Genomic DNA, 13,464 nt, shown 5'->3' with positions numbered 1-13,464 from the left:
TTCGTTCAAAGCGATTTATTTTCGTTCAAAGATTCATTGCACAGCGGTTGACCGAAACAAATTCGTCCCCAGTCTTCATAGAATTCTCACTGGCCTTTATAGCCCGCCATTTTGAAAAACAACGAGCACTTGTCTTGCCTTCATGATTCATAATAATGTCTTTACAATCAGATTTTAATGCTGACGAGGACCTATCAACATTTCTTCACACAGTTCTGGACAAAGCAGAACAGTCTTTACATGAAAACTGCTCCTCAGATAGCTTGCAAACGCAGACGGTTGTCGATCAAACGATTAGCTTGCTTCGAACCTTGGCTGAAAATGATAATGACTTCCAGGATACATGGAGCTCCCTTGCAAGTGCTTTTTATGATGTTTTCCAATGCTTGCAGGAGAGAAATTTAGATCTAAACAACAGGCCAACTTCTGTTGCTCAAGTGTTAGTTGCCTCTATGTACACAGGAAGAGCTGGACGTCCATCATTTAAAATTCCACAAGAAATGCTAGAGGACCTTAGAGGTTTCGGTTTTTCGTGGCAGAAAATAGCGGATATATTGGGGGTGTCGCGATGGACTATCTACAGGAGAGTTCAAGAGTATGGTCTAAAATCTATGAGTGATTTCAGCTTGATGTCTGATGGAGAGTTAGATAACATAGTATCAGAATACATGAATCAACATGGCAAAACAACAGGGCAGTCATACATTACTGGGTACTTGAGGTCAAAAGGTTTGAGAGTACAAAGGAGTAGAGTACGTGAGAGTATGGCAAGGCTAGATCCTGAAAATGCAGCATTGCGCTGGGGTGCAGTTGTAACACGAAGGACTTACCTCGTGCCTTGGCCTAATTCCTTATGGCACCTTGATGGGCACCACTCTCTCATTCGCTGGGGGCTAGTTGTTCATGGCTGCATAGATGGCTTTTCTAGACGAATAATGTTTCTTCATTGCAGTCCAAACAACCTATCAGAAACTGTACTATCCCTTTTTTTAGATGCTGTTGAGAAAGATGGACTGTGGCCTTCCCGCATTCGTGTTGACAGGGGGGTCGAAAACGTTTTGGTTTGCGATGCCATAGTAGATGCAAGAGGGGCAGGTAGGGGCAGCTTCATTGCTGGGCCTTCCACCCACAACCAAAGAATAGAACGGCTGTGGAGGGATGTGTTTCGTTGCGTTATGCACTATTTTTATTATCTGTTCTATGCTTTAGAGGATTCTGGGAATTTAAACATTGAAGATCCTACGAACATGTTTGCACTGCATTTTGTATTTCTTCCAAGACTTAATAAAGCACTTCATGAGTACCAGGAAACCTTCAATCATCATGGTATCAGAACTGCTAACAGTTGGTCTCCATATGGATGAATGGAATGCTTCATGATGATAATCCGCTATCACATGGTGGCGTTGATGAAGACCCAGATGACCTGGTATTCTATGGCCATTACCCACAGGGACCTTCCCCATTTGATGACAGTGATAATAATGTCACAATATCTCCAATCGAGATACACAAACAGGATGAGGTTTTGCAGATTCTTCAACAGGAAATAGATCCATTGAAACCCTCTACAGACATGGGTATAGACATTTACATTGATGCCTTGGACCTGGTAAACCAAGTTCTACACATGTAATAAACTGTTTTCCTGTGAGATTGCACAGCATATTATCAGATTTTTAACTAAAATGGGATGTACAGGGCCAGAGTAGGATAAAACCAGAAAAATTGGGCATGATAATGGTGTTATTATTCATGTCAATGATAGCACAAAATCTTGACAAAAATTGCGTATTCCAATTGTGAAGCCATTTTTTAATATGACACACACTACTCTGGAGTGACTGTAGTGTTATTAAGCCTGGTGTTCACTATGATGCAAGCATAAGTGAATGAAAGCAAAGAAAAATGTATCCTGTGAGACTTCATGGGACAAAAGGATGGTGTTTTTCTTTGTTGCTAATGATAACAATAATAATCATCATCATCGTTCCCTCAAGATTACTTTCCCTATTGACTTTGCCTATGCTAAGCGTTATGTGGATGTCTTATGTTTATGTCTATCTTATGTCACATGCTTGACTTCATTCCTTTGTGCCCTCCTTAGTATTCTGTTATTATCCTTCCAACGTAGAATTTGGCCATTTGCCCTGATGAAGGGCAAGTTGCTCAAAAGCTAGGCTTAATGTAGGAGTAAATGCTGATGAAACAAAACAAATTAAAATCAGAGCGAGCACTATACCCACCTAAACTAGTACTTCTATAGTCTTGCAGTCATTGATCCAATTGTCTTTACTTTTGCAGTAATGCAGTTCTTGACCACATATTTTTTGTACAGTAACTGAGACAACAGTAGATGCATAATTGACAATATTACCATGTATTTAAGTGATCTTTATTAATCACATGTACCACAGAATAAAAACACCAATAAAAGGCTATTTTTTTGAATTTTTCAAAGTGCTCCCACTCAACCAATGAGCATAATGTAGTACTAAATAGTTTTAGTTCCTAATAAATCTTTTGTTTTCTTCTAATTATCAATACTTAGCTGTTTGTTTCATTGGCTTAATGCAAGCACTTTATGAAAGGGAGTAAAATAAAAAGCAAGAAGCACTTTTTTGAATATCATAGACGTCATTATATAAAGTTCTTCACAACATGATGAAATAAAGTGTATATTAAAAGAACAAATATCGAATTTAAATACATGGAGAAACACAAACTCGGGAAAAATCTGACTCCCAGATGGGATTTGAACCCGACCCTCCATGATCTAGTCGGATGCTCTAACCACTACCGGAGACTCAATAGTGAGCAAGGGCCAGTCTGTGGGTCTTACATGGCAACACAGCCAAGTTCTGACTGGCACATGTGAACTCACTAACAGCATGCTGTCACATTAAAGGAGCACAGTCACGGCTAAACAGTTTGAAAAGTTTGCAATCCGTGTTAGTCTTCTATATTTAACCATCCTTGTTCCTTTGTGGTATATTATTGTCTTGGTGGTGTTTTTCTATCTTAAGTTTGTGAAGTCTTATTTTTCAGGTTTCCTTGAGTTAAACGGTAATTTTGCTAATGGCCAACATAACTCAAAATACTGTGACTGAGCTCCTTTCATGTATGAATTCACTAACAACATCACAGTGTCACATTGAGGCATATCTAAATGTGACCACTCCACCTCCAAAGTGATTTTTTTCCGAGTTTGAGTTTCTCCATGAAATAATATGTACATGTACATTGTATATTGAAATTCTTAAACTGTAACAATTTCTTCAGTGATAAACCTATTATCTTCAATGTATATCTGACTGTATTCGCAGAGCATGTCCGCAGTTGACTCTAGGACAGTCCCAGTGGCCAGGAGTGTTCTGACCACCCTGTGGCTAGGAGAATCCCCCCCACGCAAGCACGTGACAGGGGTGTCTCTAGCCGGGGGCCATGTCAACAAAGAACATTCAAGCAAGCTAAAACAACTCAAGAAACTCATTATTTGTCACTCAAATGGCCAAGTCTAAATAAGAGGAGGTGTCCGTATGAGACACCCTCCCCTGCCCCCCCTGCAAGCCACCAGCAGATAGTCCATGGACTGGGCCATTCACCTGAGCCAGCCGTGACGACAACCTGCAGGCATATTCTTGCGAATATGGTCAGATATATATAATATATTAATAGTCCTTTGTAATGAATATCACAATACCTTGTTCTATGCTCTTGACATCTATAGTACTATTTTTAAAATTGGCATTTTTTAATATTTGTATTAATTATTGTGCAGAACATTTGCTGTTGCCAACAACCAAAAACAAACAGAAATAATAACTATGATCCAGACATAAAATCTGCTATTTACTTAGTGCCAAAAAATGTGTTAAGAAATGCCATATCATATAAAGAGAAAAGCACTTCAGTGGCAGGTAGCTGTACATTCAGTGCTGGCCTTGGCAACCTGAGACAGCCAATACAGGTGTTTGCAGAGGGCAAAAAAGAATCTTGCACCTCATGGAATTGAATGCTAGGATGAATGTGGAAACCAAGAACAGGTTCCTCATCTGTGCCAGTCACAAATGTTAAGATGCTTGATAATGACAATCCATGTCTTCTTCCGCCTGAAAAGAAATTGCAGCATACATTTATTTTTGCAATAGACATTGTTCACAGACAAACTTTAGTGGGGTAAAAAGAATCACACACTTTCTCTGTATTGATGTTGTCATGAATGTTGGGTTTAATATACTTACTTGCTACTTCCCTCATGTATTTTACAAATGCTGCATACACTTTGTTCTCTAGGGAACGACTGTTTGACCCTTCAGGACTAAATTCAGGCTTAAGCAAATGTACCAGCTGCTTCACTGTTAACATGTGGTCTGGGTTTCGTCTCAACAAGTGCAAGAACATTGGTAACTGACATCCAATCTGTGAAAATGTGAATAACCTCATTTAACACATGTATTACTTCATGGTGTCTTTAGAAACGGAGATTTAAAATAATCGAGAGTCCTACATGTACCTCACTTCAAAAATGAGCTTACGCTATCTTAAGGTCAGATTCTGTAAGGGAATAAATATCTACTGCTTTTTACCAAAAAGGACTAAATGTATAGTTTCAAATACAACACATCAAGATTGAAGTTTGGTTTAGCTAGGGAAGTTTTGAATGAGTTACAGTCATTCAAATTAATTTCATAAAGAAGTTTGTAGCATATGCATGTATCAAGAACAAGCCAGGATGGCTGCAGGCCTGGGAATGGACTCTTTTAGGGACTGGCCTGTATTTTGAGATTTGGAGCCAGCTTATTGTTCCTGGGAAATGAGTTGTATTTTTCAACAGCAAACACTCAAAACAGTATATCAACACCCACCTGGTGTATTCCAAGACATTTGAGACCATTTTGCAAGTGTTGGATGGCTGAATTTGGCTTTGATGAAGTGGAAAATATTTCTTCCAGGATCTCCTCTTCCAAAAAACGAGGCAATTTTCCATTTTGGAGGATACTTAGTCCTGTTATTAGAAAAGGCAGATTTATATAAGCATTCATGGAATGAAAACATGGAAACATGAAAACAGTTACTTGTTGAAGGTATTTTTTTCTCAATTTTAGTTTTTTATTTTTCTTATTTTCTGTGTTATACCTGGAAACTAGCTGGTGATCTTTTTTCACAAAAGCCAAGCATATATAACAATAAAACTTGACTTGACTTGAAGATTATTATATTCTTACCAAGTATTTTACCAACTATCTGGTAATCTTCCGCCAGATGATCTTTCAGTCCTTTCTCAAAATATTTGGCATGTATTTCGGAAAGAACCAGTCTGAAAAATTCTTTTCTTGGGCCGCCTAAATCCTCAGCTTCCTAAAATATAGACAGTAAAAAAGTGATTGTATTTATGCCTATCAAGAGAGGGTTTGCATCAACACTGTATATGGGCTACAGTGCCACGTTTGGTCTGTAAATGAGATTGGAAAAATTGTCAATCATTTTAAGCTATGTTGATATAATTGTGTTTCACCAAAATAACACACTTTCAATGCTGGACATAATGTAATTTAAAAATAGTATAAACTAAAAATGTGCAAAAATAACCAGTGGCTTAAGAACCACCAGGCTACAATTTACCATTTAAGCACCCACTGAGAAATTACATGTAGACTGGTTCTCATATGACAGGTTTTACTTATAAGCTTTATTGGGTCATTGTAAAAACTTACATCATGAGTTGAGTCTGAGTACCAAATTTACTGATGCAAGAAAAATGTCTAATTTAGGATTATAATTTTGTACTCAATCTATCTTCTACAGTGACAGGGTGTCCAGCGGCATGGTTGCCCAAAAAAATAGGAAAATAGGAATTTCAGGATTGAGAAAATAGGAAAAATAGGAAACTTTGCACTAAAAAATAGGAGAAAAATAGGAAAATCAATAGTACTTTCGTCAACAAAGGTAGCCTCCCCACACGCCAGCTGCTATCCCCGATTCACCACTTTAGTCGATCAACAGCAGTGAACATAAATAGGACAAAACGAGTTTTTTGGTTTGAATTTTTAATCTTCCTGATATCCCTCACTGAGATAAATCTATCAAAAAATCTGTACAACATAACTTTATTTACTTTGATTTCCCTAATTTTAAAGTAACAACTGAACTGCTTCACCTTCACTTTTGTTCAGAAACAAAGTTGGCTTTTCATTATGTTTATAACTTCAACATTAATCCAGCAGATGATTGCTAACACAAGAACATTTTAGTCTTTACTGAGCTGGCAGAGCACCTGCGTAGAGGTGTAAAATGACAGTTTACATTTACTTTGACTTTCTTTTCTTTAATGGTACAGCAGAAACATCCGCTGGTAGAGCTTTCTCCAGCAACTTCTGATTGTTTATGTTAACCTCCTTTTGCTTCTCCCTTACTGCTTCAAGCTTCCTCTTTGCCTTTGCCTGATTCGATTTGGCCGTTTCAATCATGAGACATGCAACTTTTGCACCTTGTGAATCAACCTTGGAACCTGAAGATAGAGCAGCCTGCAACTTACATGTGCCCTCTGACAGTAGCTCATTAGCCGTTTGCATTTCATCCATTGCCTCCTGCTCCTTCTTGTCTAGCCTCTCTCCTTTATCTCTCAACGATCTTGTCTCTTTTCTTAACTTCTCCTGGTCTCTTTTCCTTCGTTCTTCCTCTTCAGCTTTCAATTTCTCATCCACCTCCTTTCTCTTCTTCTCGGCTTCTTCTTCATCCAGCCGCTGTCTATGATGCATGTGCGCAGATCGCACAGCAGTTAGAAGACCATCTGTCAGGGCAAATTTTTCCGGTCTCAGGTTTTCAGGATCATAAAACTTCAAAGCATCTTTCACAGATCTAAGGCCAACAATGGTCCTCTCTCCAAGAAGTGTCCTTTCTTGCGTCACAATGCGGGCATTCACTGACAGACTTCGTTCTGACTCAGCATTTGTTTGCGCAAGAATAAGACCTGATTTTACTACTTTTGGAAGAGCAACATATCGAGGCTCGGTCCCATTAAGAGACTTGAGATTGAATACTTCTTGCCAAAAATGGTCAACGCGTTTCTCTTTGTGTAACTGCTCAACATCTTCATCGACAGCATAAACTCGCCACTCATCTTGAACAATGCTGACATCCAACTGAGGCTGCAATTTTTTAGCCAGTAGTGCAATTGCCTTCACACTACTTGCCTTTTCTCTCTTGACAGGATTGAGACATCCTAATGCTTTTAAGAGAGTGTTCTGAAGAGGGAGATGAGACTGTAGATATGTAAGGGATGTGCTATAAAATGTGCGGATGCCAAGATATACAGACTTTCTACGATCTGGCTTGATTTGGGCTAAAGCCTTCTTGGTCGCCTCTCCAATTGCAATATCAGCATCGAGCAGCTGACTGTTTGCACTGCAGTCAATACTGACTAGATCACTACCAAACTTCTTCTCATACGCATCTTTCTTTAGGAATCTACCCATAAGCTTGCGCAAGAACTCAGACATTTTATCATATAAAAGGTGAACCTGTGGGCAGCTGTTCTGAAAAATGGTGAGGAAATCTTCAAAAACAGGTGAAACATTACCCACAAATTCCAACTGTGCCTTTGTTTTCTTTCCTTCTTCGTCATTTAACATTGCCGATACCCTCTTGTAAGCAACACTCTTAGGAGCTGTTTTGGGATCCTTTCCCAGATCCTTCACAAAGCTGCAGATGCAATCCCACTGCTCCAAAATTCTTCGCACAGAAGGGCCCAGACTAAGCCATCTCACCTCGGTATGCTTTTGGAAATTGTGCATCTCCACACCCATTGCAGATTGTAAAGTGTGATAGTCTTCTCGTCTAGCTGCACTGTACTTGAAAAGGGAGTGAATGTCCACACAAAGCTGTTCAATGTCTTTCCCATATTCCTCTAAACCCCTGCCAAAAGCATTATGGACGTTATGAAGAACACAACTTCCTAAGTCAATAAAACCACTAAAGTCTGGGTTGTCATTTTTGATTGCTCCTTCCAACTTTCTAACAATGGTTTTATTGACATTAGGGCCATCTCTTACCAAAGTGCACAGCTTCGTTATTGGAAGGTCATCTTTCAACATTGTTTGGAAGATACGGTTAGCCACCTTTTCACCCTCTGCATGACCAAAAAATAAAGAGGTATAGAAGTTTATCCAGACTTCATTATGAGTCGGGGACCAGTAACGAAAGGTAAGATCCATCTGTTTCTTGACCTGCGTGGTGGAGGTTTCGTCAAAGTGTAAACAAAAAGGCAGTTCTGACTTCTTTACATCATCAACAATTATCTGGTGATAGAAACACAAACACTTATAGCAAGTTACCTTTTTTTATTCATACACCAAATTAAAAGATGAAATACTGACATAAACTTTCATTGATATCAAGAATCACACATAAATATGCACTCATAATTTGCGTATTCAAATTGCACTTTATATAATACCTGTGTGCAGTGAGGGCCCAAGCCTTCCCCAATAACATAGGATGCACGGCTTCTACCCATTGAAAAACTTGAAGCAATCTTGCTGTCAGGAAACATCGCTTTAAATGTGTTGCCAAGATTGTCAACTGAGCGAAAGCTAAAGTTACATGACGCCAACTTTGCTAACCAAATCACCTCTGCTTGCAAGCTGGCATTTTTGTAATTGATAATGGACAGCTGTCCAGACGAACTTCTCCTGTGCTCTGGCAGATCACAACGGTTTGAGATGCCTGCACTTGGTTGACTCTGCAGTACAAACAACTTTCCTTGAGACTCATCCCTTGCAGGTTTAACAGCCTGAACATGCTTTGCTTTCCTCGCATGTTGCAATATCTGCGCTTTTCCAGAGTTGTCACAAAGAAACTCACTATCACAAAACCTACAGTAAGCATGGTAGTCATCTACTCCTTTACGACACCAAGAACTCAATCTTTGACCATTGGAATCGACGGCAGAAAGCCATGCATTGCTAAACTTTGTTCTACCGCCAGGCATTTTCATACACCGTATTCACAAATGGCGGACACGCGGGAAAAAACTGGTGCCTAGTCATGAAAGCGAGGCGGAGGATAAACAAAAATTGCAAATAAAGACTTTCAGAGAACTTGCAGATGTTTAAGCACGGATTCCACCTAAAATAGCTTTGTACGAACTCCGTTTTAAATACAATTACGTGGGATGCCTTCTGCTTTTAATGTTTAGTGGTGATTTGCTGTTCGCAATCAAAAAGGACGCGTATATCTTCAAGGAAACAGGATGATTTTGTAGGTTTGTGAAGCATCAGAAGCTCGACAAGTGGACGATGGCTGGAGAAAAGCGGCAAACATGTTTGCCCAAACTTCACATTGAAACCGAGTACAAAAGCCAGCTCACCGCAATTCGGTGAACAGAAATATAAACAAATCTTGGTGGCAAGAAAAAAAGAAACAAGCGAGAGATATATGGCCTACTCGTTAACGCAAGAGACGTCTGCCGCTGAACAATTCAAGTCTAGCCGATGGAAAAAAGGAAGACAGGAAAGAAGAGGTGACCGAGGTTTCAATGAAGTCATGTTTGATTTTTGTTTGCCAAGACGTAATTCTCTGGTCTTCATCGATGAAGGACATCAATAAGGACATCAATTAGAGCTAATTTTTTAGTATAAATGCAAGAGCGATCGGGTGGAGTACGCTCAAGATTTCAACTTGTTACTTGGCAGCCTCGGTAAGCCGGCCACATAATTTCAGCGAGTAATTTTGCATCTCTTATCTTTGGCTGTCAAGAGTTTTAACTTTATGTTCCATAATATTTTAAAGTTGAAGAATAGATAAATAAATAAAATGATGGTCTTCTTCAAGTTAAACGGATCCAGACTAGAATTTAATTATTCGGAACAGAAGCTTGCCGTGTTCAGTCCTGACACAAACATTGCCCTAACAGTTTAAATAACTTAGTAAAATGTAAGCTTTATTCCACTTTTTTACCAAGAGCTCTCTGAGATAATGCCCTAGAGGAGACTAGGTAAATAGCAAGCCATAAGATTCACACACTACAGCTTCTAAGTTTGATAAAATTATTTTTAATTATTTCGCAATGACAAAGAATGCATGATCATGAGATTTTTGCTAAGCTGTGCTAACGTACCTCTAACAATTCACCCCAAACGGACGGAATTAATATGATCCAAAGAAAGTTGCAAATAAAGGTATACATATATACATAGATATGTATACAATGACACTGACATGAATGAATAAGCCTCGTGAATGAATCTTTCACCCGCTCTCGACTTGACCTGTTTTGTGTAATGACAGAGGTCCATTCCGTTGACAAGTAGGCCATATATCTGTCGCTTATCTCTCTTTTTCTCGCCACCAATATATGTTTTTATTTCTGTTTCACAGAATTGTAGTGATCTGGCTTTCGTAGAACAAATGTGGCTATTACTTTAACTAATATTAGAACATCAGAGTCAACGTACTATGTGCTTTATGATCTCACTATAAAACACATTCAACTATAATTCCACTTTCAATTTTATTACAAATTTTGGCTTTACTGGCTAAAAAATAGGAAAAATAGGAGGTTCTGGTTAAAAAATAGGAGAAAATAGGAATGGGCCCAAAAAATAGGAAAAAATAGGAAAAAATAGGAACTGGACACCCTGCAGTGATACTTACTGAACATTGTAATAACTTACCAATGAATAGATCACTGATGAAAAAAAAAAACATTGTAATAACAACACCATAACAGATATATAAGGACAATACATTTGGTTTGCAAATAAGTCTTTAAGAACCAGTTAAGAACCAGCTCTGCCCACTTTCTCACCACTTTAGCCTGACTTTGAAAACTAGTGGTTCTTTTATGCAGGCTTTTACTGACTTATATACGATGTCTAAAACCATATATCGGAATAACTGAATGTGGTATTTACATACCTCCCCATAAAAATCCACTTGTAGAGTTTTTTGTAAATCTGATAAAGCAACCTCTTTTAGTTCTTCAAATGCCGTTTCGAGAATACTCTTCCTGTTAACTAAGATGTATTGAGTCATTCCTTCTGACACTTCTTCGACTCTTTGCACTTCCAGATTTCGTCCTTTGACAAACTTGTTTTGGATTACTCTTAAGATCTCACTTGGATTAGATATGTTATTTTCTTGACAGTAGGCCACAGCTTCTTCAGCAAGTTTGTCCATTTCCGGACAAACTTGGGAGGTGGGTTGGTTGTTGTCAACTTGGGTGGATTGGCTGTTTTCAACTTGTGAGGTGAATTGGCTGTTGTCTACTATGGTGGATTGGCTTTTGTCAACTTGGGAGGTGGATTGGCTGTTGTTTACTCGGGTGGATTGGCCATTGTCAAGTTGGGAGGTGGATTGGCTGTTGTATACTTGAGTGGATTGGCTATTGCCAAGTCGGGCGGTGGATTGGCTGTTGTCTACTCGGGTGGATTGGCTATTGTCAACTTGGCAGGCAGATTGGCTATTATCAACTTGGGAGGTGGATTGGCTGTTTGATACTCGGATGGACTGGCTGTAATTCACTTGTTCATTCTTGCCCATATATGAAGTTAACAATTCTAAAGGGATTGAAATTACACATTGAAATTATATGTATATTTTAGTAATGCATGTTAACAGGTTAGGGGTTACTTTATATTAATTCACAAGAAAATATGTAACAGGACAGAGTGGAGACTGCATGGAGTTGCAATAAAGGCTGCTGATTGCTGGCATCACTTTCACCAACCAATCCAATGATTGTGAAATATCATGAATATGAAAGGCACTACCTTACATGTAAATAAATCACTGTTTTCTACTTTTTCAAATAAAAAAAAAATAAACTGCATTATTCAGTAATCTCTAGTTTTTATGACATATAATTTGAGTTAGTACACTTTCATAATATAGGACAAAACAGATAAGATTGTACCAAATTCGGGTAAAAGATTTTAGGGGAACAGAAGGAATTAATATTACTAAATCATAAATAATACCACCCCCTCATTACAAAACAGCATACATGTATTTTCTGCTGATTTTTCATTCTCAAACTTATTCGACGACAATATGGCTTACCATCATAACTGCTGTCGTTGTTTTCTAACAGGCATTCAAAGCCTGGTTTGAGCTTGACATAAATGGAACCTTGGCCAGCCACAACTTTCAGCTGCTTGTATGCAAATGAATCGCAGGTCACTGGAATCGACAGCTTTCTTCTAATGGCTCTTAGAAAAACGAAGTCAGAGTCTGTAACAGTAGGGAATTTAACCCTCGTTACTTCGCCTAATTTCCTTCGAATATCCGCCTCAGAAGATTCAGGGGAGAGTTGAATAAGCCCGCGAAGCATGATCTTGTCGTCGGATATCGTCCACTCATCTTCGTCCTCTTCACCTAACGACAGCAACACAAACTCGAACGCTTTCATGTCTTCCTTCTTAGCCTTTTTCCTCTGCCCTTGGTCATTGGCTGTACTGGTAGCTCGTAATCGTTCACGCTTATTCAACCGCTTGCCAAGACCAGATGTACTTGATTGTGACGAGTTTAGCATTGACCTCGCTCTTTGCAACGCTGAAAACAATCTATTTCCACCAGAACTTGAAGTTTCAGGCCTTGATGTCTCAGAGCTAGCATTCTCGTCGTCTAAAATCTTTTTCACAAGCTCTGAAGCTTCTCCGAGGCAAGACGACAACTTCGTAAGAGATGAGCGATCCATTTATAGCAAGAATATCTGACCTGACAACTGCTCGTTGTTTTTCAAAATGGCGCGAAAATGACGGGCTGTAAAAGGCCAGTGAGAATGCATCCTCGGAGACCCAGGGGCTCTTCTGCCCTTAACTTGAAATCGACTCACAGCCCCTGGGTCTCCGAGGATGGTGAGAATGAAGACTGGGGACGAGTTTTCGGTCAACCGCTGTGCAATGAATCTTTGAACGAAAATAAATCGCTTTGAACGAAATGGAAAATGTTGAACGCAAAATGTTCTGTTGAATTGAAGAAGCAATCGCATTGAATGCAAAATCGGATGCTGAACCAAAAAATACCGTATTGAACCAAAATTTATTCGTTGAATTGAACTAAAATAGGCTCTTTGAATTGAAATATTCCTTTATTGAATATTGCTACAATCGGCTTGCCATATTTTATCAAAAATTATTTAAACAAATATGAAAGTCAATAATAAATGGGTATGTTTGACGGTTCACATAAATCTTATAAAACACTCGGTACTGAGAAAAATCGGTCCACCAGGGAAACCTGGTGAAGGATTCCAAAAAAATCTTCCAATGGGGATTTTGACATTGAAAGCAAAAACTTACAAATGTAGCTGATCCAACTGAAGCTCCAGATGCAAGTACAAAAGCGTATACTGACAAACATCTTCATACAGATGGCTCAAGACCAATGTCTGGAGCGCTCAATATGCAAAACAGCAAAATTATCAATGTAGCTGATCCAACAAATAACAAAGATGCAGTC

At 38.9% G+C, this 13,464-nt stretch overlaps 2 protein-coding genes and 1 pseudogene across 3 annotated transcripts; 1 reads left to right on the top strand and 2 right to left on the bottom strand.

Moving 5' to 3' along the window:
* The first annotated feature begins 2 nt into the window (after positions 1-2).
* Positions 3-5,216, top strand: LOC148720120 (uncharacterized; annotated as a pseudogene). The gene is made up of 2 exons (XR_015993251.1): positions 3-3,652; positions 4,297-5,216. The product of XR_015993251.1 is annotated as an uncharacterized LOC148720120 (transcript).
* On the bottom strand, positions 3,737-12,800 carry LOC148720118 (uncharacterized). The gene is made up of 6 exons (XM_088738644.1): positions 12,064-12,800; positions 10,921-11,561; positions 5,229-5,361; positions 4,869-5,008; positions 4,245-4,422; positions 3,737-4,112 (listed from the first exon to the last, which is right to left on the bottom strand). Exons 1-6 carry the CDS (start codon positions 12,698-12,700, stop codon positions 3,853-3,855), a joined length of 1,989 nt encoding a protein of 662 aa, XP_088594770.1. The 5' UTR covers positions 12,701-12,800; the 3' UTR covers positions 3,737-3,852.
* Positions 6,094-10,773, bottom strand: LOC148720119 (uncharacterized). The gene is made up of 2 exons (XM_088738642.1): positions 8,459-10,773; positions 6,094-8,300 (listed from the first exon to the last, which is right to left on the bottom strand). The coding sequence occupies exons 1-2, from the start codon at positions 8,996-8,998 to the stop codon at positions 6,309-6,311; spliced, it is 2,532 nt and encodes an 843-aa protein (XP_088594768.1). The 5' UTR covers positions 8,999-10,773; the 3' UTR covers positions 6,094-6,308.
* Positions 12,801-13,464: the final 664 nt, after the last annotated feature.

Source organism: Stylophora pistillata, chromosome 11, assembly GCF_964205215.1.
Source record: "Stylophora pistillata chromosome 11, jaStyPist1.2, whole genome shotgun sequence".
NCBI lineage: Eukaryota > Metazoa > Cnidaria > Anthozoa > Scleractinia > Pocilloporidae > Stylophora > Stylophora pistillata.
The sequence above is the reverse complement of the archived record's forward strand: the minus strand, read 5'-3'. Positions and strand labels throughout refer to the sequence as shown.